General features: G+C 33.1%; 1 protein-coding gene across 3 annotated transcripts in view; it reads left to right on the plus strand.

Annotated features, from left to right (window-relative positions):
- CACNA2D1 (calcium voltage-gated channel auxiliary subunit alpha2delta 1) overlaps nt 1–27655 on the plus strand; it is a 335419-nt gene that overhangs the window by 187275 nt on the left and 120489 nt on the right. For all 3 annotated transcript variants that reach the window (XM_072326869.1, XM_072326871.1, XM_072326870.1), the window contains exons 5-6: nt 8636–8680; nt 20862–20991. In XM_072326869.1, the coding sequence (XP_072182970.1) occupies nt 8636–8680; nt 20862–20991 (175 nt within the window). The remainder of the gene's footprint in view (nt 1–8635; nt 8681–20861; nt 20992–27655) is intronic.

Below are 27655 nucleotides of genomic sequence, written 5' to 3' on the forward strand. Positions count from 1 at the left end.
AATAAATTTATTTCTAAAATTTTATGCAAAGAAGATCAATAATTAAGACAGGTCAGTGCTGGCTATGAAAGATGTGGTCCAAAGTTTGCATTACACTATCATAATTTATATATGAAAATTTGTTTCTCCCATATCACAGAGTAATTCATACTAAGCCAAAAATACTGTTTTATTTTCCCAGCAGAAGAACAACATTATTGTATCTTTTTATTTTAGTTTTTTTATATGCAAAAAAAAAAAAAAAAAAAAAAAAAAAAAAAAGAAGAAGCCCCTCAGATCTAAACCCCTCAGCTACTGCTATTGATGCAGTTTCTTTCTTTCTTTCTTTCTTTCTTTGTTTGTTTATTTATTTTTCCTATTTGAATGAGATTCTTGTAAGACATAAATGTTATCTGGTTGTCTTTTGTTGGAATATAATTCCAGTAATACATTCCTTGCCATATATGATTACTTGGGACAAGATAAATAGAAAAAATTAAATATCACAGGAATTTATTTATTGTGGAACATATGAGCCATAGGACATATTCTCAAGGCATAAGCATGCACGTAAAAGTTAAAAAGTGTTACATGTTTTCAGCTTCCACTTCAAAGCGTTTTTGAAAAAGACGAGGACATAAATTAACAGAAATTGAAATTGCATGCACTATTACATTTATCTGAATTAAACCTCTAAATCTGTGTTAAGACTTAAAGATTTTGCAGGAGGTTGAAGTCAATACTGTTTTGATAACGTTGATTTGATTTTGTTTGTTATAATTTCAGTAGGGAAAATATTTTTACATTTTATTTTCACTGTATATACGAAATACAGATTGCTACGTATTCAGTAACCTAATAAAATAGTCTGCCTGGATCAAGCAGCAATCTCAAATTAATGGTTTTGTTTGGAACTGAGCATATGTTGAAATACTGTGATTTATTTATTTATTTATTTATTTATTTATTTAGCGTGGGCTAAATGAATATGAGTCTGCATTCAAAAAGTGGGAGAAATATAATTTTAAAATAAACACAAGCATTTAACCTCATGTTCTTGGCTATGAATTTTGAGGTGATGAAACTCCAGAAAGGCAGTCTAGGAATTAGTCCTCTTAGTGTTCTCCTTGGTGAGCAGGTGGTTTTGGATGAGGTTTCTGTCAACAGTATGGAAAACCAAGACACCAGCCTCATGGTTTTTTAATCCAGTGTTCTATCATGTGCCTTAAGGCTTTGATGACATGATTAAATTTTTGTTCATGATATATATATTTAGTAATGTTTACTGTACCATTACTAACCAATTTGTTTATCTGTGATTGGTGAAAACATGATATCAGTGTCACAAATTTAAGCTCACTGCCTTTGACTGTGCTTGGTGTGTGTTTAAAAGTATATATTAGTATCATATATAGTATATAGATAGATATTTTAAGTATAGTATATATAATGCAAACACATGTATGTATGCACGTTTATTTAAAGTACACAATTTCCTATACTTTTCTGGGGGCATTTGTATTTGTTGGAGAACTGGCATATTTGCTATATTTAGTTCTGATAGAGCAAAATATGCATATAAATTGTAGAATCATAGAATGACTTGGGTTGGAAGGGACAAGCATCATCAAGTTCCAACCCCCCAGCCAAAGGCAAAAGGTTTCCAATCACAAGACCAAGTACTAGATTGAATTGCACAAAGCTCCATCCAACCTGGCCTTAAACATCTCCCGTGAAGTGGCATCCACAGCTTCTCTGAGCAGCTTTTTCCAGTACATGACCACTTTCTCAGTAAAAAAAAAATTGTTTAATAGGCTCCTGTACTGTGCTGGTCACAGTCTTTACAGTGTGTGTAAAATTTACAATCAGTTTTGACAAATTATGTTTACTTATTATCTTATTTCACCGACTAAATAAATTAATGCTGAATAAATTAAAACAAACATACTTTGCTGCTTTAATTAAACTGATAGGATAGTTTGATACAGAGGTTAATGAGGTGCTAACAAATTTATTTCATTTTCCCACCTGGAAAACTTCTTTGTAATCAATTGAATTTTGTCTTATAAAAGGAAGTCATTGTCAGGTGCTTGTACTTTGGGGAGGTTATAATGATGAGATTAGCAGCTATTTGAATCTTTTGGAATTATGTATTTGCTAAAAATTTTAGATATATCCATATATGGCCATCTTACACTTGACTAGAAGGAAAATACAAGGTAGTTAATGGAATCATTTTATGTAAATTTAACAGCTGTTTCAAACTTGGCAACTGCAGAACAGCATCCTTTTTCTTTTGTGTTCTCTTCATTTGTGATAAATGCATGAACATAAAATTCTACTATTTTTATTACTCTTTGGGGAGATTGTAAGAACACTGCGGATAGTTTGAATGGTATAATGGGAAGGGGAAATCATTGTTCTGAATTATGACCTGTTGTTACCTACCAGGGTGTGTTAGAGGGATATTGAAATTTAAATGCATTGTGAGTACTGTACTGTTATTATGAACTTCACATTCATAGTATGAAAAATGTTTCCATACAGGACCTTTTCCAGAGGGTTTTCTATTGAATTCAGTGAATCTAAGTGCAGATTGAAATACAATTATTTGAAAAATTCTTCAGAACATAATGTAATCTTCAGAGAACAGTGTGAAAATTTGATGGCATTTGCTATACTGTCTGTATATCATACTTTTATTTCAAAGATTAAAAAAAAAAATAAATCTGCAAAACCTATTTTAAAAACTTAGTGAAGGAGTTTCAAGCTGTTTCATCATTGTGTTCAGGTGGCTACATGATTAGAAAATAATATATTCTTAAATACTGAGGACAATTAAAGAGAAAGAGCCTCTTATCTTGACACATTGCTTAACACTGATAAGGCTTGCATCAGGGAATCTTGCCACTGGTTCTTTGAATTCTCAGTGTGAAGAACTGAAGCTTTATTAATATCTGTAGCGCTGTTCTACTGCATACTTTTAGAACTGGAAATAAACTGCCCATCCCAGTGATTTTAAATTACATTAGATGTGGTCCTCCTGGCTAGCAGTTTCACTGTTGATTACAAAGTGATGAAAGTAAACAAATCATGTGTAGCTTTTTTCTAAAATTAATTGCTTCTTTTTACTTAAGAGAAAAACAAAACAACACAAATACAGTGTGTACTGCTAGAAAAACAGCAGACTTTCCTTATGCAAAGCCTCTTGCTCTGTTTTACTTCTCAGTTTGAAGTCTTTAGCCTTTTATGTAATCCATTCTGGAGATCTGAAAACAGAAGAAGTCCTTCAGTTACCAAGGCTGTGCCGGCAATCTAGTGTGCATGGCTATGAATATATAAGTCTATGTGTGAAAATGACTCAGCCTTACTGATTACAATTTGCCCTCTAAAAATCAAGCATGTATAAAATCAGATTTTGTCATAGTGAGAAAAGAAGCAAAGACAGTGTGCTGCTTTGAAGCTCCTGTTCTGAAGTGGATCAGGTGAAGGATAGGATTGGGCAGAGCAGTCATTTCACACCTGTGCTCCATGCATAGAGTTAGCTGATATATGTATCACAGTGGTCACAGTGCAGGTGGGTTGGCACTGCCCAGGGTGCTGGGCAGTGGTTCAGCTCTGATGGCGACTGGTTCCACTTTGATGCTTGGATTTCTAGGTATATCACATGTAAGCTTGGCAATGTTTCTGTATGGTCTGTATTGCTGTTTTTTTATAGGCCAACACTGTCACAGGCTGCCAGTTAAATCAATCTGTTATCATGATTTACCGGCATTTCACATAATTTCATGTTATTCACTGATGCATAACTTGTACTGAGGTGTGTTATGTTTCACCACACTCAGTCTGTTTGCTGTGGTTCTTGATGTACTTAGCTACTCAGTTCATGATCCCAGCAAGGTCAGGATGCTCCTGTGACCAGTAGGTTTTCAAAAAGCGTAACAACATGATCTTCCATTTTTAACAAGTGTTTACACTTACAAGTATGTTTATATTTTGCCTACCATATGCCACAAAAATACTACGATTTGGCAAAAACATCTCTCTATCTCTGTCCAGTATTTGTAGGAAAGCAAATGACATAGATTTTGTGTTTTTAAATTTATTCTGTATTATTGTACTTGACATAATTCTCTGAATTTATTTTATCTTTAAAGTACAAGTTTTTAGAAGCTTAGCTCTGGATTGTTTGCATTAAATGTCTTTCAAAAATGTATCATTAGTTAATATGAGAAAGAAGATATTGGCTTTTCTATACTGTATCTTCTAATCCAGGAAAAAAAAAAAAATTAAAAAAAAATCAAAATTGAAAATAATGTTTGCACTGTTTTTTGTTTTTTGTTTTTTTGTTTTTTGTTTTTTTGTTTTTTGTTTTTTTGTTTTTTGTTTTTTTGTTTTTTGTTTTTTGTTTTTTTGTTTTTTGTTTTTTTGTTTTTTGTTTTTTTGTTTTTTGGTTTTTGGTTTTTTTTTTTAATTATTATTATTATTATTCTAAAGTGGTATTTTAGTTCTGATAAATGATCCCTTTGTATCCAGAGTGCATGCTTTTGTCACACTTAGTCCAGCATGCAGATTATTAATAAATTACTCAATTTGATTACAATATTAGTTGTCATGTGAACAGGCACTATGTGTCCGTCACATGAAAAGTGATTATATATTTAAAGATTTGTGAACTGGTAATCTCAGTGGAGGAATATACTATAAGTGAATGCTGAATAAAATTGTTCCTTATTGCCTTTAAAAACAAAGTATATTTAATGACAACATGCAGCACTTTCAGTCTTTCTTCGTGTAATCCTTCTTGTAATCTTTGCCATAAACTTCTTATTCAAATTAGTAGTCTCAATAGAATCTTAAGAAAAGCCATTTACATAGTAGGCTTATCATAAATTTTAATGCAGATCTTGACTAAAAACTGTAATTAGTGTGTTAATTTTACTATTGAGGGAAACTAGTTCTAAAGGCAAATGAAATTTCTGTGGCTCATTTGTCCATATGAAGAGTGATATGGGGAAATATTTTAAAACCGACTTGCTGCTAACCTTCACATTTGTCAATTTTTTATTTATTTATTTATTTACTTTAATATCTTGCTCTAAATTACATATGCTTTCTGATCCATTTCTTAGATCCATTGTTCAGACATAGTAAGTTGTGATAACTTACTGTTTTGTTCAACTCCATATTCTCTTTAATTAGAGGAGTTAAATCAGTATTCCAGCTCATAGATACTGAAGAAAAATATATATGTGTAATAGTTAGTAATCTCCTTGTTTCACATGTGCCATTTCACTTACAGGGAATTACAAAGCTGTAATAAAACAGATTGTAATAATTCATTTTTTCATTTGTAGACTTTTATACCCTAATGTTATTCCTTGCAGAATTCCTTTCTTTTCTTAAGAGTCTAATTGTGCCTTAAACTGGATATCAGACTGTGAAAAGGATTAAACTAAAACTCAGTGATTATTTATCATAGGATTTATTGGAATGAATTTAAATTTTAATTATCCTAAAGGTATTAGAGCGATCTTTTGTTTTTGAACAGCTTTGTGGAAAGAGATGCAAGACACTGTTCAAACTGAAGCAGGTGGTTTTACAAGCACTTGAGGGAATATTTTTTAACATTTGTAAACATTTACACTAATTTAATCCTCCGAGTATTCAGCTGCTTGGTATGTCTATGAATGAGAAAATATGTGAGTTAATAAATAAATGACTAAACTACTTCCTTGACAACCAGCAACAAAACAATTTGATCTTGCAATCTAGAAGAGGTTAAATTATGAAAATTTTTCCACTAAAAATTCAACTGATTCATGAATCTAATCTGTGAACTGTACAGTGCTCAATGTTGTGTAGCAGCACTATGTACCTCATTTTCTATATTAAAAGCACTGAGATGTGACCAATGTCGGTTTTAGTTTATGCATCGTGTAAGTAATGTCTGCAGGTGGGAAAATGAGCTACCAGTCAAGTATAGTGTAACAAAGTATCTAATTCATGTTGGGGGGGTTAATTTAATTAAACAGTAAAAATGTCTGTATCTAAAGCATAACATTTTAATAGGTGGTTAGAAACATTTTATTTAGTCCAGTAGAAATAGATAGGAATGTTGTGGTACCTTTTGTCAAATTAATCAAGTAAATATATAAAAGAACAGGGAAAAAATTACTGTGACAATAATGAATCATTTTGTTTAAGTAGGTATGATTGATGATTCTATATACGTAATTGTATTCATAGAGCACCATGTTAAAAATCTGTATATTAATTGATTTAATGACAACTTATAGGGTAAATACAAGAAATAGTAATGATGTGGGGAACTAAACTGATATCTTGTTTTAAAGTTGGTAAAGGAGAAGGAAAGACTGAATGTGGCTCTGGGCAGCCTGGTCTAGTGGCTGGCGACCCTGCATATAGCGGGGAAGTTGAAACCAGATTACCATTGTGGCACTTTTCAATCCAGGCCATTCTATGAAGAGTAAATAGAATTTATGTTTAGTGGAAAATATTCCTTTTTTAAAATGAAATCACTAATGAAATCACTAATATATATATTAATTACCTGAATAAATATTTCTGTATTACTTTTTTTTTTTTTTTTTTTTCCTGGTCATGTTTTTCCTGAAGAAAAACTTACAGAGAAAGAATTGCAGAACTGCTGTAATGCCGTAGGGAGGCAGGGTGGAAGAAGTATGCCTCTTTCTTTGTGTTCTGAACTGAAACACTGAAACAAATTTTTGTTTAATGGCACATGTTTAAAACACTTGCGCTAATATTTCCAACTAGTAACACTCAGGACTGGGTCTTGAGTGGTTTTAAATGTTGCCTGCAAATAAATCATAGAACTTTATAATCAGATCAATTTACAGAATAGTTGTTTCTATACACAACCACATGTAAAATAAAATGCGTTTAAAGAAAGTTGAATCTTCTACCTCTTGCAATGTACTTCAAGGCTTCCACAAGTTTTTCATGGTCAGGTTCAGAGGTTCAGGTTGAATATTAGGAAAAAGTTTTTACAAAGAGGGGCCCTGAAGCAGGCTCCTCTGGGCAGTAGACGTGGTCCCAAGCCTGCTGGAGTTGAAGAAGCCTTTAGGAAGTGCTTTCAGAATAGAGTTTGAATTTTCAGTGGTCCTCTGTGGAGTCAGACATAGTACTTGACTTTCGTGTGTCCTTTTCAATGTAGAATTGTCTATGATTCTGTGATTTTATTATTAATAATCAAGTAATAAATTAATAAACAATTAATGCTTGTCTTTAATAATGATGGCTACAGGTCATGCCAAATGATGAAAGGAGTTTCTTCCCTTATCTGCATCACGCTATGTTCTCTGTCTTAGGTACCCAGACACCAATGTGAAACATATTGAGCTGAGAATAGAACAGTGTTTTGATGGAAACTTGGAAAAGTGCATTTTGAGGGAAAGAGGATGAGGCTATGTTAGCAACATTTACTTCATATTGACATTTAGCTCATCTATGACATATTTCATGTGCACATCTCAAAAAGGTCACAAATGAAAATGAACAGTATCATTATTTATGAAGGAAAGAGATCATTTACAAAGGTGAAGTGCATTAACTTGTAGCATGTCAAGGTACTTTTTAAAAGCAAGTAATAATTTTCTTTGTCTTGCCCACTTGAAAAATGATTACTGAAATCATTCTTTACTGTTTCTGTTCATAAAAGAAAAGGGAACTTTGGGGTGAGGTTTTTGTTAGATTCATGTGGTCCAAAGGTATTGCTTACCATCAAAAGAAATAAGATTATTTTCAGAGAATACATTCAGCTGCTTACTTTAAACAAGCTACTGGATATGACAAAGGTTGGTTACTGCTTTTTTTTATTCATGATTACTAGGACTTGAAAAAAATATGTACCTGTATATGTATTCATAACAGTTGCACATAACTTTTTCATTCTAAAAAGTGTAAGAAAAACTATAAGGTACAATAGAGAACTTAAATTTATTGGAAAGCTATTACAGTGAACATAAATCTTTAGGGTTATTAAATGGTTCAGAAACATTTCAAGAGAAAAACGGACAACTCCAAAAGTTTCAAACCATTATAGATATTTTACTGAATTGATTTGCTGACTGATTTGGTAATAATTTGGTAATCAGTAATATTCTCCTTCATTGCTTTGTATGAATTATGTCGTACTGTGTTTCTGTAGGGTTCCCATGCTCCATTGTACACTAGAGCAGTCATACTTTCTTGTAATGTGCTTTCTGATTGTTTGTTTTTGCTCTGGGATTTAAACCAATAAGTCTGTGCAGAAAATACTCATCATGCTTTTATCTGCTGGATTTCCTTATGCATAAATCACCTAATTACCTGGAAAAATCTTCACACAGCTAGATTAAGGAGTTCACAGAGGTCTTCTATAAGCTCTGAATTTCATCCCACACAATGTGTACTTTTTTAGCTGTTAGCACATCTTATGTAATTTCCCAAAGATAAATTATCCAATGAATTAAGTTGAATATGGGAATGTGAAAGGTTACATACAACATGTTACTCTGTAATACTTCAAAGAGAATGCATGAAGAGTTGCAGGTTTACCTCTATATTTTAGTACAGATTGCTGCTAGTGAAATCTATGCCCTAATTTAACAAATGCCCTTTTCTTCTTTTACAGAATAACGATATAATCTATTACAATGCAAAAGATGATCAGAATGATGTAAGTATTTTTTTTTTCTTACATTGCCTACAATCTCAGAGCATTAATGGAATGAAAAGATTAATCAAATACTAAGTAAACATTTAAATATTTTGCAGAAGGAGGAAAACCTAAAACTTAGAAACTTCTTTACAGATTTCCTGAAGAGCCAGACAGTATTTTTCAATCTAATTCTCAAGACCTGGTTTGTTCATACACTGCTTTGAGTTGCTGATCAGGGAATGTGTAGGAAGAATAAGATCCTGACAGCATTCACTTTTTGAAATGTAATATAAATATGATTATAGGATATGAGAATCTAAATGAGAAACATAAATAATTTACTCAGAAGGAGTCCTATTTTGTTCTGTATTCTCTCAAAGAAGTATTCCAGGTGAGACAGAAGCAGATAGAAAATGTAATTGAGTAACTGTTTTCATGCATTTTGCGATCATTCATATGTGTGTAATAAGGTTGTGAGAAACTGAAAATCTGCTCTCAAATTTTTGAGAAAATGTATGGGATTTCAATGCCTAGTGCTACTAAACTATTACATCGAGTGATTTGAATTTTCTTATATGGTTTTAAATATTAAAAGTCCTAGTGTCTTGGGAGAAGGCAAGTTATCGTCACCTTCACTTGAGGTAATACAACCTCTTGTCTTCATTATAGATTTAATTTATAAGGCCACAGAAAAGATTTTGTAAATGTATTAACCAGAAGTGCCAGCATGCATCATTTGCACTTTTTAATCAAGTATTCTTTAGAGATTGATGGCATCACTATTGTAATTGATGCTTCTGCTGTAAAGCAATTAAATAAGGTGCATACATCATGTCAAGCAAAACTATTTGATACGCTTGTATAGAATTATGAGTACTAGATTTCAGATACCACAAACAAATCAATGGTCTCAAGTTCTGTAATGTGTATGCCTTAAAACTAACCTTAATTTTAAAGATTATTTATTTATTTATTTAATTTTATTTTATTATAGATTCACTAGTATTTCAGGTACACATTAGTTACGAAACTGGATTTCATTTAGCTTTTGAAGGTAAATGTACCATACAGTACAGCAATGGTAAATTATGGTCTGAAATGAAAAAGCAGGCAGCATGTGTTATGATGCAAATGGTATTGGGAAAGGTCTTGAGGTGAATTCAAATTGTTTAGGCAAAGCATAAAAGGAAATTTGTTTCAGAGTTTACTTATTTCTTTGATTTTATTTCAGATATTTTTTTCCTTCTGGAGAAAAAACAATTTTATTCCTATTTCCTATTCCTACCAGAACTCCTATTTTTATTTCTGTGTGACATTTCTGTTGTGTTTTGTTTTGTTTTTCTGTCCTTTTAAGTACTTGGAATGAAGTCTTAATAATCATTATTGTTGAGTTAAAAATAGCTTCTTTTTAGTCATGGCCAACATGTCATTAAACAAGTAACACTGTAGCATTTATGCCTTTCTGGATATCTGATCAGATCTTTTTGTGGCTGAATTGAAGACAATTTTCCCATGAGTTCTAATTAAATCTCTTAGCCACTGATCCTTCTTGTTGTTTCAGCTTTTCTGCTAGTGCCTGTATTTGTTCATCCTAGTAAAATGTACAGTAAATTCTTTTTTGTTGTTTTTGTTTAATAAAGCTGAACATTTCATAATAATGCTAAAAATTATCCTTCTTAAGCCTTAATATAAGAGGTAATTCTTAATAAGCTCTGATGACAATAAGAAAATGAAATTTCCCACTAATACAGCTGAAAATTGACAGATTGTTGGGCATCTGTGGGCAAGGAAGATGTTCATAAAGTTCAACTTCATCTTAGGAAGACTACCTTGTAGTCAACAAAGAAACTGTAGACATAAACATAAACATAAAACATAAAGTGCCTTTGCTCTAGACTGTCGTTTAGAGTAGCACACCTCTATCAGCCAAATATAGATTAGATCTCATATACCCAATGGCACCTCCACAACGGGGTCTCTAACAGTTTAGTTTGGGGCCGAACTGTTGATGTAGTGAGTAAGTAGCATTGTGATGGAGCCCTGAAAGCACTCACAAGCCTTACTAGTCAGCCTACTTGTACATCACCTTATGTGTAGATTGTCTTAAAATAAATCAGATATTTTAGTTATGGAAATCTTGGCAATGAGTCTATATGAAACAGATGAGACAATTTAGCACCTTTTTCATAGGCAGAGATTTTAAATGAATCTTTCCTGAAACAATGACCTGTGAAACTGCTTCTGCCTTCCATTTTTTGTCGCATGAGAAATTCATACTTTCTGTTCTTTTATGCCATAGACCTTTATTTAGTCATACTACCTGACAGCTTTTTCTAAAAGTAAAAGTAGGTATAATTACTACCAGTAATTTATTCATTAAAATTAGGTATCTAAGATTAACCTAGTCACTGTGTACAGCTATTTGGTTTATTCTGAGCTGAGTATTTGACACAGGTCAGCTGAATGACTTCCAGGTATGTGTTTCTCTCTTAAATCTTTTAAATTGTAACATTTAGATGTTTAAAAATTAGAAGAAATTCATCTCAAAGATCCTGCTTTCTTGTCTTAGCTCCAAATCCTTTAAAGTCATAGCTTTACGAGATTAACAATCCTCTACTTTAAGTCAGTATATTATTTTTGTGTGTATATTAATGTTCTTCACTGTATTTTATTTACCTTCTTCCCGTTCTTGTACCTCATTCAGAAAATCCTAATCTTTCATTTCTATCTGTAGTCTTTTAGATGAGTCTTTTAAAATCGAATGTCAGTGTTTACTTGGACTTTGAGGAAAAAAAATGTATGTTCTTTGGCCTTAGTCTCCCAGATAAAACAATTAATTTGTAAGCTCTTAGTTCATCAGTCAGTAATTTAAATTTCGTACTCTTCATACTACAGCAGTAATTAGATTCTACTTACTCATTTCCACCATAGTGCTGCAATATACAGGCACTTCATTGTAATTAATGGGTATTATCTTCACAACAAGGTAGGAGGTATTATATTCCCATTTTTTGTATCACATAGGGAGGCAATGGCAAAACTCATAATTTAATAAGGGTCTCTCAGGGTTTCATTCGCTGTCCTGTTCCCTAGAACACTTTCCATCTGATATACTGTGGTCTGTTTTATGTACTTCCATTTGCAGGTGTCAACTACTTGTGTCAGATCACTCTGTACAAATGATGCAGGATATATATTGGACAGCTGAATGGTACCACATTAATATTCCCTTTCCCAAAGGTTTTAATATTGCTTTGCCTGTTTTTCTCATTTTCTCTTCTTGTCGTTTGTTCTCCACCCTTTTTACAGTTATCTCTGCTTCCTTCACTGTTCACTCCTTTTCTCATTTTTGTAATGGTCTTCATTTCATGTCTAGTGATTTTGTGTCTTCTTTATAGAACCTCGCCAAATTAAATGTTTCTTTTTCCATTGGTTCAGGTAGTGCAGTATATATTGAATTGCTCAGTTGCTTTATTTCACTCCTCGTTGATTCCTCCCCTATCATTTCTCTGATCTTCTCTTTACATCTTCTTCTTTTCCTACCTTAGTGCATTTTCTTTTTATATTTTTATTAATTCCTTCCCATAAAAGCTATAACAGCCTAAGGAAAAACAGACTGTATTTTCGTCATGATTTAACTGAAATGTCTAAGCATTACAAATAAACGTTTGTTTAAATAAACATTAAAGCAGTCAAACTTCACTGGAAGTTTACAGCACAAAGGTCTTATTCATTACACTTTAATTGGGAGCTGGCAGTTTTGTCTCCTGGCAAGTGTTGTGTCTCCACTTAACATCGCTGATTTATTAGTGTTTTTTTTTTTGTTGTTTGTTTTTGTTTTTTTTTTTTTTTAATATACAATCTGATGCTAATATTGTCATCATGGTTAACAGAAGTACTCTATGTGATGTTATTTTTCATGCATTAGTCAGTGGTAGTAGTACTTTTTGGTTTTATGTTATGTAAATGACATAAAAGCTCTAGGATTAGAATTCCCTTTATACATATCTGCCAAAAATGTGAATTGACTCTGTGATTAGGGTCAGTGTGTGGATTCCAGAACAATCCTGAGTATACCTATGGCTGTTTAAAATATTAAAATCTTTTATTTACTTATTTTTATTTTTATTTACATTCAGGAAGAAATCTTGCAAGAGCAGTATTCTGAATTTGTCACATGGTTTAGACTACATCTGTAAATTAGTTACTCCCTGTTATTTTGGAATAATATTATAGAATTATAGAATACCCTGGGTTTGAAGTGACTCATAAATTGGACTCTCATCAAGTACAACTTCTGGCTCCACACAGGACCACTCAAAAATCAGACCATATGTCTGAGAGAGTTGTGCAGACACTGCTGTGGGGACACTGTTCCAATCTCTAGTGCTGAGCCCTTTTCTGACAACCAACATGAAACATCCTTACACAGTTCTATGTCATTCCCTCAGGTCATGTGGCTGTCACCAGAGAGAAATCAGTGCTTTTCCCTCCACCCTCCCTTATGAAGAAGCCATAGACTATCTGAAATACTATATCCCCTTGAGAATAAAATTGCATCATAAATACTGATTTTTGTAAGTTGATAATAGCAGTAATGATGAAAAAAAGATCTCCTTCATTCTAGTTTTTTGTTTGTTTGTTTGTTTGTTTAGAGTACTCTAATCCTTCCTGTTAAACATGGGCAACCTGTAGCCCATTTTCCTTATATGTGATGTATGTCCTTATTTCAAAACAGAGAGATATTGGGATCAATCACCCCACTAGCTCCTGAAAATGCTCATCTTAAATTTTGAAAATAGAGTAATTTTTACCCCAAACATTTTTTTCTGAAGTTGTATTTATGGCCTATGTAAATACTGGGCAGAAGTAAGCAAATAACAGAATTATTATCTAACAGATATATTTTCTAGTTTTTCTTCTTCACTAGCAGAAATGCTGATCATTTATAGGCATACTGTCAGTGTTGTTGGATACCTGTTCATCCTTTGCTTAGAGGCTTATACAAGCATGTTTCTTCTCTACTAATTTATGGTGTCTTGTATTGTGAAGTAGGTTCTGAGGTTATGATTAACTTAGTAAAAATGAGTCAGACAGTGAGTGTCTTGCTCCAATTTATAGGAGTGAGAGGAGGTTCTTTGGTTTATGTATACCTGGTGTGAGATTAAGAAACAATGGTTAAATTGTTGGTCTGACCAGTTTATTACAAAGCTCAATCAGGAAGATGAGGAAGGGGAGGATGGACAATTTAGGGTAATGGGGGAGGGAAGGCGGGTGATAGAAAAGATAGAAAGAGGCAAAAATTGCATAACGTGGGAATAGTCACCACCAAGATCCATTTGTGGTCCCCTTGCAAGACGTTCTGATGGTCTGAAGAAAAAGTGCAGGGGGAGAGCAGCAGCAGCATGGCCGGCCTTGGGCAGCAAGCAGGTAGCAAGAAGAAGCCTCAGGGTAAGTCCAGGAGTGAGGCAGCTGGACTCAGGTAGCAGGCTCAGGTGAGTCCATCAGTAAGCAGAACTTACATAGCAAGGGATCTGATGGCAGACACTTTCTTGTTCTTCTTCAGCATGCAGGCATAACGTTGTGAGAAAAATGATGTCAGAAACCTTCACTTCATGGTTGCTGATCCTTCTCTAATCCCTCCTTTTTCCTGCATACATGACATCCCTGGGTGCACCCCCTGAGATGGCCATCTTCCTCGAAATAAGCCCACACAAAAGTCTGCTTCCTGGCCATTAAGCTATAGCTTATCTCTTTCTCATTGCCCCTGGCCTTGTCCATTTGTATCCCTCAGAAAAAGGATTTCTCAACCTTTGACCAGGACTTTCTTGGACTTCAGCAGTCTGTGTCCTTCATCAAACACTGAGGCAGTGGTATAAAAAACAATCTCTTACAGTGAGACAGCCAGGTTTAGTTGAAACCAAGACTGAACATACTCTGAATTAGATATCTGGTGCTTTATAGTTTTACAGCACTAGTGACCAGGAGTAAATTTAAATTTGGACTAATTTAGGCTAGGTATAATGCATATTTTGTAGTGCAATTCCATGTTAACATGACTTCTGGGTCTTTTAGAAAAGTATATACACCAGTGTTTTTGCTGTGTTCTTCCCTTTTTCATATCGGAAATCTGTTATTATCATTTTAACAGTGTGATTTGGATGCCATACTTTGAAAAATGAGCATCTGAGCTGACAGTGAGTGCCAATTTTGGAGTACCAAAATTTTTAGGAATGTGTATCTTTTACCAGGTGTCATTGTGAGACCACAGGTCTTTCTATTTCAATTTATTACAAGAAAGCTCCTTATTGTAATTATAATGCTCTGTTGCCACAGGGAGCAAGTGTTCTTGTATTTTTATTTTTTTTTTTAAGTATGCTGGTTTAAAAAAAAAAAAAAAAAAAAAAAAAAAAAAGCAATGTCAGTTTTATATTATTTTATTCCAATTTGCACAACTCTACTCTTCTGCCAAATGACTATATTTTCAAGGCTGCAAAGAAAAATGCATGATAATGAAATATATGACTGCCCCAAAGCTACCTCCTACCTGTGAAACAGAGTTATGAAATAGTAATGGCAGGAGAGATAACTGTACTTGTCAATGTCCTAAAAAGATGAGAACGTTCTTAATGCAGAGAACCCTACCTCAAAGGCAAATTTGCACAAAAGAGCAGATCTTGAATTCTCCATATGGGGGTTAAATTTATGTCATATCAAATATCAAAATTCAGCCCTAAAGTGAGTGATTCATCAGTTTAATGGAAAATTGCTTCCTTGAGGATATTTCCTACTAATATCAGATGCATGAGTTATAACAATTGCAGTGAACGCAAAGTGATCATTTGTTGGTAAATAAAAGCAGCTTCAACATCTGAGTTTTTATAGAATTAGAAAAAACTATTTCTAGTTGAGTTGTTTATTGGCCAATTCTACTTAACAGTGCTGTGTGAGTGTTTTGACATGTCACTTTGAAATGGGCTGAATAGGAAGGGTCATATCACTTTGAGTGGGCTCAATATGGATTTTAGCTTTAGAAACACCCATTTGGTAGGTGCTACCTGTGCTTTGGCTTCTTCAATTATCTTTTGTCTTATGACTTGTAGAATTTCAGAGATTTAAAGCTGGTTTGTAAAAAGGTCTCTTACAGCTAATTTTGCAGCTCTCCTCTGTGGTGTGTATTGCAAGTGATTTTACACAAATCCCACAAATTACAGTTGTCCAGACTTAAAAAATTTTGAACTTGGCTTCAGCTTCAGCTGATCTTTTACGAATTTGTTTTCCTTTACTGACAATTCCTTTGAGTTCTTGCAATATTTTAAAGCTGACATTATGTTTCTTCCTCTTTTTTTTTTCCTTTTTTTCATTCACTTTTCTGATGTGTTTTTATTTATTTTCCTTGATAGAATACCCTTCTGAAATTTCTCTCAGCCCCAGTTCATGTCATTTTTTGATGTATTAGATTTTTAAGTTTTCACTATACTAACACTGTTTAAAATCATATATACTTGAACAGTGTTATGGCAGTTAACTCAAATTATTATAGCGTGTAGCCTGCAAGGAAACTTTATTGTCCATATGTAACTCAGAGGTGAATATGTGGCTTTGTGTTTTATTTAATGTTTATTATCTGCCTAAATACAGATGTCATTTAATTAGTAAAAAGCTGTGCTCTTATTTTATATAAGCATGAATTAATGAGTACTGTTTGTATAGCATTTTCAGCTTCATTAGTGTTAATATGCAGAATCACAGTAAAAAAATTAGACAAAGAGGACTTCTGGAGTTCATGTAGTCCAATCTCTTTCCCAGAGTAGGGCTTTGCTGTTGTTAATGTTGTTATTGACACAGGAGACTGACAAATTAAGAAGAAAGAGCAACCAATTAGTAAGCTGCAAGATTTACAAAATCTGGACTCTAACCACTATGACAGAAGATAAGAATGTTCTATGAAACAGGATCAGTCAATGACAGCAAAGCATGGCAAAGACAGCTGCGTCAGATGAAAAAAATAATAATAATAAAAAAAAATAAATCCAATTAATTAAATATTCACATTCAGTGGGCATTATAACTAATTCCTGATGAAGCATTAAGATGATTTAATAGATCTTATCCTTAAGGGGTGTTGTTTTTAATCAGATGTGGAGATAGTAAAAGATCAGCAGTGTAATTTATTTCAACAAGAGTACCCTGTAATTTGCATGTTGTATGAAAAATCTAAATTATCCAGAGTGCATTTTGGTCTCGGAATTGCAGATGGTGGCTAGGTATTTTGCAGGACCTTTATACACAATCTGTATGTTTGTTTCCTTTAGTAATGTTTCTTCTATTGCTACTATAAGTACTCCAATGGGATCTAAATACAGTGATTTGAAGGAGGCCATGAATTTTAAAAGATTTTTTAAAAATAATTATATCTTTTCTGATTGGCTCAAAATATTTAAATCAGTTAAATTGAGATGTGCTTTAATTTTAACATGTCCACATAATCTTCAGTGTGTCTAGTGACATCATCTTATCCAGTCAAGTTACTGTAAAAGTCATTGCTGAAGTAGATGCTTGCTTCCAATACCTTAGGAGCTGACAGGAAAAACATTCATAGTGACCATCCTGGTCTTAACCCACTTTTTTTTCCCCAAGTTGTCACCCTTTATAGAAAAGAACCTGGTGAACTTGAGAGGTTCATGTGGGAGCATACATAGTGACCTCTGAACTCAAGAAGAAGCTGTGCTACCCAAGAGGGATGTGGAGACCTGCTTCTTTAACACTGACATAAAAGGGAAGACTAAAGAAACTTCTAAGTAGGCGGTGGCTAATGATTTAGTAAGGAAGAGATTCTAAGTGTCTTCTTTGCATCACTCTGCTGGGTCCCTGAGCCTAGTAACAGAGTTGTGAGTTAGAAGATATTCCCACAATGGAAGAATATAACTTTAGGAAGCATTTACAGAAGTCAGGGACTGTTGATGTTGACTGCTGGTGTTATTGTAAGGCAGCTCTCCTTCATCCTTAAAATGTGGTGAGAATTGGAAGAGGTTCCTCATAATTACTTTTTATGTCCTTAGAACTGTATATTTCATTTTGCCTACCTTTGTAGCTAAGGAAAATATTGGAGATGGAATATGTGTATTTTTACATGTAGATGTCACAGTAGTCTCTATTTATCTTTGAGGTGAAGGTCAGCTGTAATCAGACAAAAGCACAGAGCTTTCAATTATATTTTGATTATCAAAAAAGAAATCAATGTTTCAACCCATATTTCTAACTCAATAAACTCTATGTAATTTTTAGAAAAAAAAATAAAATAAAATGTGATTGCACAGGTCACTTTAAGATAATCTCTGTTATTTGCTAAAAATTTATGTGATTTGAAATTTTCAGTCCTTATCCCAGTACCTGTTCTCACTTCCCTATCCTTAACTTGTTAGGACACTTACAGAACAGTGTCTCTGCCATCACAGGCATGTATATAGCAGATTGCTTGATTTAGACTCATGGCTGTGAGCAGGTGATTTCCCTGAACCCAGTATCAGAAGCAGACCAACTCAGTCAGATTGTACTTTCAGTATTTAACCAAGCATCTAGGAGATGATAGAGTGGTCATGGCTGATGGGATGGAATGGCAAGTTTGTCTGCTTAAGCCCAGTTTTGAATGCTTATCTTCAGGCTTTTGTTCCTGATCTTCAGTTCATAATGAACCAATGCTTGCCAACTAAAAGAAAATAAAATAGTATAAAGTCCAGTCATCTTCCTATTGTAATAATGATGATAATACTAAGTAACTCAGTGCTGTGGAAAAGTATCAGGATATGTTTATTTGCAGTGAAATGGGAGTTAAACAGTATCTGAGTTTTACAAGCTGTTGTGTTCCATTCTCATTTAATGATAGTTTGCTTTTCTACATACATCTTTCAGTAGTACTTTGTGGCATAAAGCTTCCAGTTACTATATGAACATAATATAGTTTAAGTTCACAAAGCCCTTTAGAGAGCAGTTGCATTATTTCAAGTATGTTTTGGTTTATGATATTATAGTATAAATGCCCCCCTAAATGGAAAGTAGCCTCCAGTTTATTTTAGATCATGCCGTAAGTGATTAGGCAAGATAAAAACAAAAACAAAAAACAAACAAACAAACAAAACATATACAGAAGAATCCACTTTATCCAAATCTTACCAGTGACATAATTTTCTCTTAATTCTGATAGTGCAGACACAAGAAAAATATTTATTGGGAAAAAAAAAAAAAAAATAGCCAAAACTTGCACAGATGTGAACTGAAGAAGAAATGGATTTTATCTTCCTCACAAAGGAGTGGGAGTCTGGAGATTCACTGCAGGGAAATCATTAAGATATTTTGCTGACTGTCAGTGGTAGGTAACAATGTAATTCAATAAGTGAAGACCAAGTTTAAATAGATAGAAAATTAATCTTCAGCCACCATCTCATGTGGGATTTTTCTGTGCCAATATTGATTGTGTTTCAGTTCCTGACTTGAGAGAGAAATTGGTTGAAGTTGAATTTTAATTACATTCATACATACATTAGATTACATTCATTGAAAATAGGTGTTTTGCTATTTTCCTGAAAGCAAATTTTAGAAGGTTATTAAGAATTAAACAACCTCTTCAGCAATCCAGGCAAACTCTTCATAGAAATGCCAAATAATGAATAACACTGGGGTTTTCCTTTTCATCTTTCCTTTTCTTCTTCTTCTTCCTTTTTTTTTTTTTTTTTTTTCCCTCTCCCCTAATAGAGATGTAGTTTTCTTGTAATTCATGTAGTTCCCAACTGAAAACTAAGTAACTTTCTGTAAAAGAATCCACTACAAGCCATCAAATTGCCTGTAACACTTCCGATGCTAGCCTGTTGTGTCCAGATCTCAGTTCCTCAGTGATCCTCAGTTCAAAAATACAGCGATCTCCTAGAAAATGTCCAGTAGAGAGCTACAAAGATGACAAAGAGCCTGGAGCATCTCCTGTGTGAAGAAAGGCTGCGTAACCTTGATCTGTTCAGCCTGAGGAAAATAAGACTGAAGGGGCTCTGATCAATGTTTGTATATATCTAAATGGAGTTGGGTGGCAAATGGATAAAGCCAGGCACTTTTTAGTGGTGTGTAGCAACAGGACAAGGAGGAACGATCTAAAATATCAATATAAGAAGTTAAATGCAAACATGCAGAAGAACTTATTTACAGGAAGGGTGACGGAGCCCTGGAACAGGTTGCCCAAATTTATTTCAGGCATTTGAACTTGTGCATCTTTCCATGATCCGATCGGGAATCAGATAAGGAAACTTAGGTTTAATCAGGATGCTTTGCTGTCTATATATTGATAAGGGATAATAGACATATTGGAAGTATATAGAGAATAGCTTCAGTGCATGGTGTGCCTGAATCACCAGACAGATGCTTCTTTTTCAGCACTGTTTTTTTAACTATAGTACATTTTTTAAAAGTGATGACTCTGTAGTATTAAAAATATCCATATAATTGCTTATAACTGCTGTACTAAGTAATCATTTAGCATCCTAGTTGATTCATTATTAATTAAAATGGCAATCTGTTTATGCCATGGAGACTCCTGTTCCATCTGTAGCTGAGCCTGGTGAAGACAATAGCAGCTCCCTTTTGATTTTCACTACTTCCTTGGTTTCTATGCAGTTTTTCATCTGAACAAAAAACAAAGCTCTTCTTCACAAAAATTTAAGGGAACAAGAAGCAGTGAGGAATGTAAGAGAGGATAGAAAACTGAGGCAGGCAAAGCTCCATTCCCTTTCTCCATCTTACATATGCATCACTGTTTCTCAGAAACCTATTTATGAGTTGTGTATTACTGGTACCATCTTTTAAGGTATTTGATTTACAATATTATTTTAAAAAAAAATCAAGATAAACAGTATTTATATTTAAAATTCAGTACAAATTATTACAAGTAATAAAAGGATAACATAAGTGCCTAGCATCGTGCAATTAGCTATGTAAGATGCTAGACTTTTCTTTTTTGCAGCTTTTAGTTTTACTGAGTTCTGATGGTAACTTGTAACTCGAATTATATGCAAGTATGTCTGGACATGGAGCAAATAAAGTTTTATACAGTAATGCAAAAGTTTAGCTATAAATCTGTGAGTCTTTTATGTAAAAGGCGGAATTGTTTTGGCATCCTTTGTAATATTTTGTACTCTACATGTCTTCTTTTAAAAAGCCTGAAAAGAATGACACTGAATCTGGCAGCCAGAGGATCAGACCAGTATTTGAAGAAGATCCTGTTTTCCGACGGCAAACGTCTTACCAACATGCAGCAGTTCACATACCAACTGATATTTATGAAGGCTGTAAGTAGCACATGCACAAACTGATTTTACTGTAATAAGCTTATAATTTGTGTCCCATTCTTCAAAGCAAATAAATTACAAATCGGTTATTCATTTCTATTTTTAGTTCCTTTAATGACACTTCAAATATTTGTTCTATTAGGTATATAATTCATCTTATGTATTAGCTGGAGCCCTCATTAAAGACCATTATGGAAGGATCTGAATTTCCAAAATGGAACTGGAGATGAATCAAAACTCCTATGATATACTCCTATGTACTCTTATGTACTCCTATGTACTCCTATATACTCCTATATTCTGATCTACTTATCCATTCATTCTGAGAGCTGCATACACATTTAATATAAAGAATTATTGACAGATCTTTACATTGTTTTGGACTCAGGCAGTGATAATTACTGAAATCATTTTTTTAGTTTACCCAAGAACATGCATGGTTCAACAAAATAACATCCTTTGCAAGATGTTATTACTTATCTTGCATGCAATGCATTTCCAGAATTGTAGTAACAAGACTAGTGAAGAATTTGTGTAAACTCTTTCTAAATATTGTTTAAAAATCAAATAAATATATGCACAAATTGCTGAGGATTTTTTAAATTGCAACAGTATTTCAACATTTGGTACTTAAATTGTCTTCCAGGATGAAAAAAGATTTTTTATTATTATTATTTTTTTTTTTTTTTCTTTTGTGTGTGTGTGTGTTCAACATAAAGAAAAAATCATTATTCATTAAGAAGACATTTTGGCATTCAAAATGGCTACATAATTTTAAAAATAATTATGGAAAAAAAAAAAAAAAAAGAAATGTTATCCATATTTTTGAGTTCATTGTTTAGGGCACTAATTTTAAGTATGCAGCCTTTCTCCTTTTCTGAAATCTCATCAAGAAGAGAGACCTTGAAGTGACCTTAGCTCTTTAAAATTCATGGTGACCATTCAGTGTGGCTTATATAAATGACAGAAGGATGAAAATGGAAATGTCAGTATGATGAGGAAAAGAATCATCATAGCTGATACTCTTATATGATGTGCTTGAATGACAGATGTAGAGGATTACTCTGGGATTCTGGCTTTAATAACTAAAGTGCATCTAAGTTGCAGGATTACAGAGAAGAGATAGGCCATTTCCTTTTATTTTCAGTTGACAGGTATTAATAGATTGCAGTTAAACTGTTACAAAAACTTGTCTGTAATCATGAGGATTTTTTTTTTTTAACACCATGTGAAATTTAGCCATCGTAACAGCATGTTAAATATTTTGTTGTTGTGTTGAATTTAACTTTTAGATAAGAACACTTATGTGTGAACAATACTATGTAGTATTACTGTACAAACTCTTAACAAAAAAATGAAAATGGGCTACGACTTACATATGAAGGGTACACCTTCAGTATGTAACAAAATTATATCCAAAGGTGTAAATGTGTTCTTTACAGAGGTAGCAGCATACATGGATCACAAAAAATGAGTGATCCTATGGGTCTGACTGTCATGTTAAAAACTTGTAAACACCTAAAAAAAGGTGTGGTTTTTATATCAATAGATACAACATTTTCACCAGTTTTATTTTCCAGTGAGTTATCTGAAGCATCGTGAGTGCCTGGAATGTAGCCATACAAGAAAATACTTCTAAAACTACTGTTTATTTTCATAAGCAATTATTTGTGAAAATCTGCAAGCAAATTTTATGACCCTAAATAGAGTTGACCTACCTTGAACACTTTTGTGATTTTTCTTCCTGCTTACCTTTAGGTAAACTGTCATTTCTTTGATAGAGATTTCAGTGCCTACTGTAGTAGGTAACAGTTGTATGTTTTGAAATTTGTTTGTACATTTTAAAAGTAGTTTGCAATACAGCTTCAGTTCCTTGGTTACATCACAGTCTTATAGTAAGCATCTGAACAACATGTGTTACAACAAATCCTTCAGATGCACAATGCATGATACACAGTTTAAAACTTTAATAGGAAATTACTTTTGACTAAACTACATTTTGAAAAACGGATTGTATTTATATATATTTTGTGGGATGACAAAAGAAGCCGAGAATTACTTTTTGGATCTCACAGAACAGTATTCAACAGTCAGTAAGATATTTGAATTCTCCTCTCTCCCTTGAGATTAGCCTTCACTTCTATTACATTCTTTGAACTGAAATTTCACGTGGATCTGTAGATCATGCTTTGCATTTTTTATTTATTTATTTTTTTTAATTTTGGGGGGAATTTTAGAATCACTGACTCAGTAATTTATGATCTATGAAATCACAGAATCATGGGGTCATGGGGGTTAGAAAGTACTACTGGAGATCATCTAGTCCAACCCCCCTGTTGAAGCAAGTTCCCTAGAGGCTGTGATCTTTGTTTGATACTCAGTTTTAATTTCATTATTACTTTGTTTCAATTATAAGATATATTTTTTAAATGGAAATTACATTTGGATTTTATGTCATGTGCAGTTTGTATGTGTGGATCCATTCTCCATTTTGTCCTTGGAAACTAGGATACTGGTTTAGATATTAACTCTCAAATAGTGTACCACCTATTTAAACCTGGCTAACTAGTACATTCTGCAAAATAATAGTGGTCTACTGCATACATCTACACGCTTATTTTGAAATACACTGATAAAGTTTTTGTGAAGCACTCCATTTTATTATACCATTACAAAACATCCATTCATTACATCTTTTCTGTTAATTTATAGCTTGAAATCTATACCATGAAATCTATTTTTGCTTTCTATCCTATGCATCTGTTATCAAAATACCAAACAGGAAAGAATCAAGGGAATTTCTTTATTTGTCTGTACCTGATGATTTTAGACCCAATGCAAGTGAGGTGAGCCGTGATAAAATGAACATGAATTGGGCTTTTATTTAAGTATTTTTTTTTTTTAAAGAGTTCCATTTATATCTTGAAATAAAATCAGTCCGCTATTGGAAACAGAGCAGATCCTCAGGTCAGCTTTCTATTGCATACACTAGGAATTAGCCGTGCATCTCATATTGGTAATAACAAAAGTTTCATTTCCAAAACCAAATTCCAATTGACACTGTACTCTGCTTATCTGTAAATGGAACATGTGAACTGCAGGCCAGAAGAAGAAAAAATTCAAAGCACAAAGCAAATAAGGTAGGTTGTCCTCTTTGAGATGCATAATATACCATCTGCTGCAGTGGTCACTCTAAACAGAAGTCACTGCTTTTGTTACAGTTTTAGAAAGGGTGCTAGGCAAAGCACATAAGCATAATATATGATTTACTACTTAGTTTTCAGCATTGTGAGGAGATGTGAAAAGCCATACCAAAAGTCAGAGCCATGATAGCTGTTTACTATGGTTCTGGTTTCATGAAAATAGAAGTTTTTACAATGCAGAGATTTTTCAGGCTATTTCTCTCCAAAGTTCTTTAATTTTTAGAACATATGATTTTAGGTAGAAGGTTGTAAAATATCTTAGCCTTCCTACATTTTTTTTTCTTTTCTTTTTTCTTTTTATTTTTTAACTGCATAACATTAAACTGTTTATTAAAAAAATAAAAAAAAGTGAAAAATATATTTTTTTCTGATAAATTTACCTTTGATTATCATCATCATTCTGTGTGGCTCACTTTGACTGTATATTTCTTAACTAACAAACATGAACAAACATGATATATATCCAGAATCATCATGAACATTATAGCAGGTGCAGAAATTCCAGTGTCTGTTAGGCTGCTTGTCTGAGTAATAAATGTTTAAGCTCTCTATACTGCCAAAATCTATTTTGGAAGCCAGATGATTACTGCTGCTCCTCAGATCTCTTTCCATTGCTTCTGCAATATTTTCTCTCTTATGTACAGCTTGGAATAGCAATTAGTATTGAATCCCCTTGTACTAAGAGGGGAAATTTGGCACTGAAGTTTGTTCTTCTTGTAAAAATAGCTAACAGATGCATTTCCATTTTAAAATAAAGACTACAAAGTAGAACACTCCTAATATCAGTGATCTTTGTTGGAAACATTAAATAAATAAATAAATAAACAAAACAATTTTAACAAAGATTTTGAGAGAGCAGTTGTTCTGCTGTGTGGAATTCCCCCTTGCAGAAACCAGTGCAAAGATTCATGATGTCATAAATCTGGCTTAACTTTAAAAAATAGGTTGATGTCTGTGTGTTACCTGAGCTTTGTTTTTGTCCTCTTGGAAGGAAAAAATGCACTTCAGCCCTTTTGTCAGCTATATTACCTGACAGATGGCTCTGGGAATGTGAGAGATGGCAGTTTTGTTCTCAAAGCTCCTATACAGTGAGGAATGGTAATCAAGAGGTTATTCTGGCCATTTGTAACTGTAAATTCACAGCCTTTGCAAGTCCTTTAGGATTCAACAGAATCTTTGTATAATCATTATTTCAAAATTTTGTCCAGAGAACCATAAGGGAGTGTGTAGATAAATATTTGTTATATTTGCAAGCTCATAGTGAATGTAAACTTTGTATGTGTTTCAGCCTCTGACAGATAAGTAGATATGATGAAGTAAGCTGACTACCAGAAAAGATGTGCTAAATTGCTTGAAGTAGAAGTCTAGAAAGAAAATGCAAATTTGGTTTAAGCACTTCTTGGAAAAAATGGAAGGTGTTTGTCTAAAGGGCCTTAAAACATTATTTAACCAGAAACATGAGAGGATTAGGAATATATTTCAGTACAGAACCACTCTCTCTGCTCATTAATAATTTTAGAAATTACTTGGTCTGATTTTAATTACCAGAGGAGTTTAGTAGACTGATTATCATCTGAATGGTGGAAGACTCTCCCTTAGGAAATATGTTTCTTAGCTATTTAAAGACATGTTTGAAATTTATAAAATCCATAATTTACTGTTTTCTTCCTCACATTTTAGAAGTGTATCTACCATAATTGCATCACCTATGTTACCATCTTCTTCAGAAATGAACTTATAAATTATGTTTTTAAAGGAGTATCACCCTGGCAAATAATGCATTCCATTCTAGGCTTGGGTTAGGAAGTTGGATAGTCAAAGGGGTTTACAAGAAACAGTTTTAATGTAGACATGTAAATTTGAACATCTTTATTGGAAATGGCTTTTGCGTGCATGTATGTCCAATATATTTAGAGCCTATAGAGCTATAAGAAACTGCAGAATGCAGTAACAGTTGTTACTGTTTCTTTTTTTCTTTTTGTAGCTTTACCTGACTTTGTTCTTTCTACCGTGTAAATTCATTTCCAGTTACAATTATTCAGAAGGAAGGAATATGTATAATTTAATCATAAAGTATTTCTCTGGCAAAGAATAAATCCTTTTTTGTTGTTGTTGTTTGTTTGTTTGTTTTTTCATTATTGATAGATATTTTGTGAAGTTTTGGTACTGTAGTTTGAGCACTGGTGATTCTACTTGTTTAAAGGAATACTTAAAAAATTATTACTACTCAGCTCATAATTTTTCAGTTCCTGCTCTATGCATATGTGTTAACTGGAGAATAAATTACATATTCTACTGTGCATCATGAAGATATATTACATCAGTTTGAAATTCAGAATATATAACTTCTTACATGATGTGTAGTATACAGATATTGTAGATTTTTTTTCCATTGCAAAGCTTGTTTTACACTGAATTAGATATTATTATTTCTCTGTCTGACATTAGATCTTGTCAGGTTACTGTTTCTATCAATAATAATACATTGGCTTTATTTATTTTCCATCTTATCTTCCCTGGGATCCCTTCATTTGCTAATGTCTATTTCCCTGATTTCCCTCTTCTTTTGTAGGCAACTCAGCCTTAGAAATTATTTAGATCTTTTACATTTGTGCAGACTTCCATTATAAAATGATGTCTAGTGCTGATTCAAATTCAGTGTTTACTTATAATACATATCCCTCGTAAACAGAAGATCTTAAACTGCAGCTCACAAAACCTATCTGTAAAATACCCATTATTTTCATGATCTTCCCACAACATTTTTCTCTACTTTATTTTGATGGATAAGATTAAAAATTACTTCCCATTTAATGCATGTAAACTTCTGCTGACTGGTAGTTTAGTGATCTTCAGTTATACTGTCAGATTAGGTACTCCCCTTTCTGATCCTTTTAAGCCTGAAAAACAGATATTTTTATAACTGATGTATGATGCAATATTCAGGTCTTTGTATTTACTCAATCTTTCATCCTATTAATAAGCCTTAACTCATAATCCTTCAGATTTTTTCTGTTCATGCAAATCTGAAGGGTTTTTTTCTTCTTTTTTATTTCTGAAAGATGTTTTTGTTTGTTTGTTTTTCCCGTGGGTTCTGATTTCTTGACTGTATTTTCTTCTTCTCAAGTTTGCATTTCCTCCATTGGTTTTTTTTTTTTTTTTTTTTTTTTTTTCTCCTTGCATATGGCTTACAATTATTGTACTCATTTGATAGTGTTGATTCCATATTTTTCATCATTCTTTCTCTTCCTGGAGTCAGTATTTCCCTCTGTTTATTCTCACATTTTAAGGTTGTTTTTTATTTATTTATTTTTTAACTGTTAAACATCTTATTCAGAACTTACTCTTCTTATCCTCTTGTTGAGCAAACAACTCCATATCTTCAGTTTTCTGTTTTCTGAATTACTTTATCACTGGTAGGATTTCACTATTTTTTCTGTGTACTTCACTTGTCATTTTTC

The sequence above is a fragment of the Excalfactoria chinensis genome, chromosome 1 (genome assembly GCF_039878825.1).
Source record: "Excalfactoria chinensis isolate bCotChi1 chromosome 1, bCotChi1.hap2, whole genome shotgun sequence".
NCBI classification, from domain to species: domain Eukaryota; kingdom Metazoa; phylum Chordata; class Aves; order Galliformes; family Phasianidae; genus Excalfactoria; species Excalfactoria chinensis.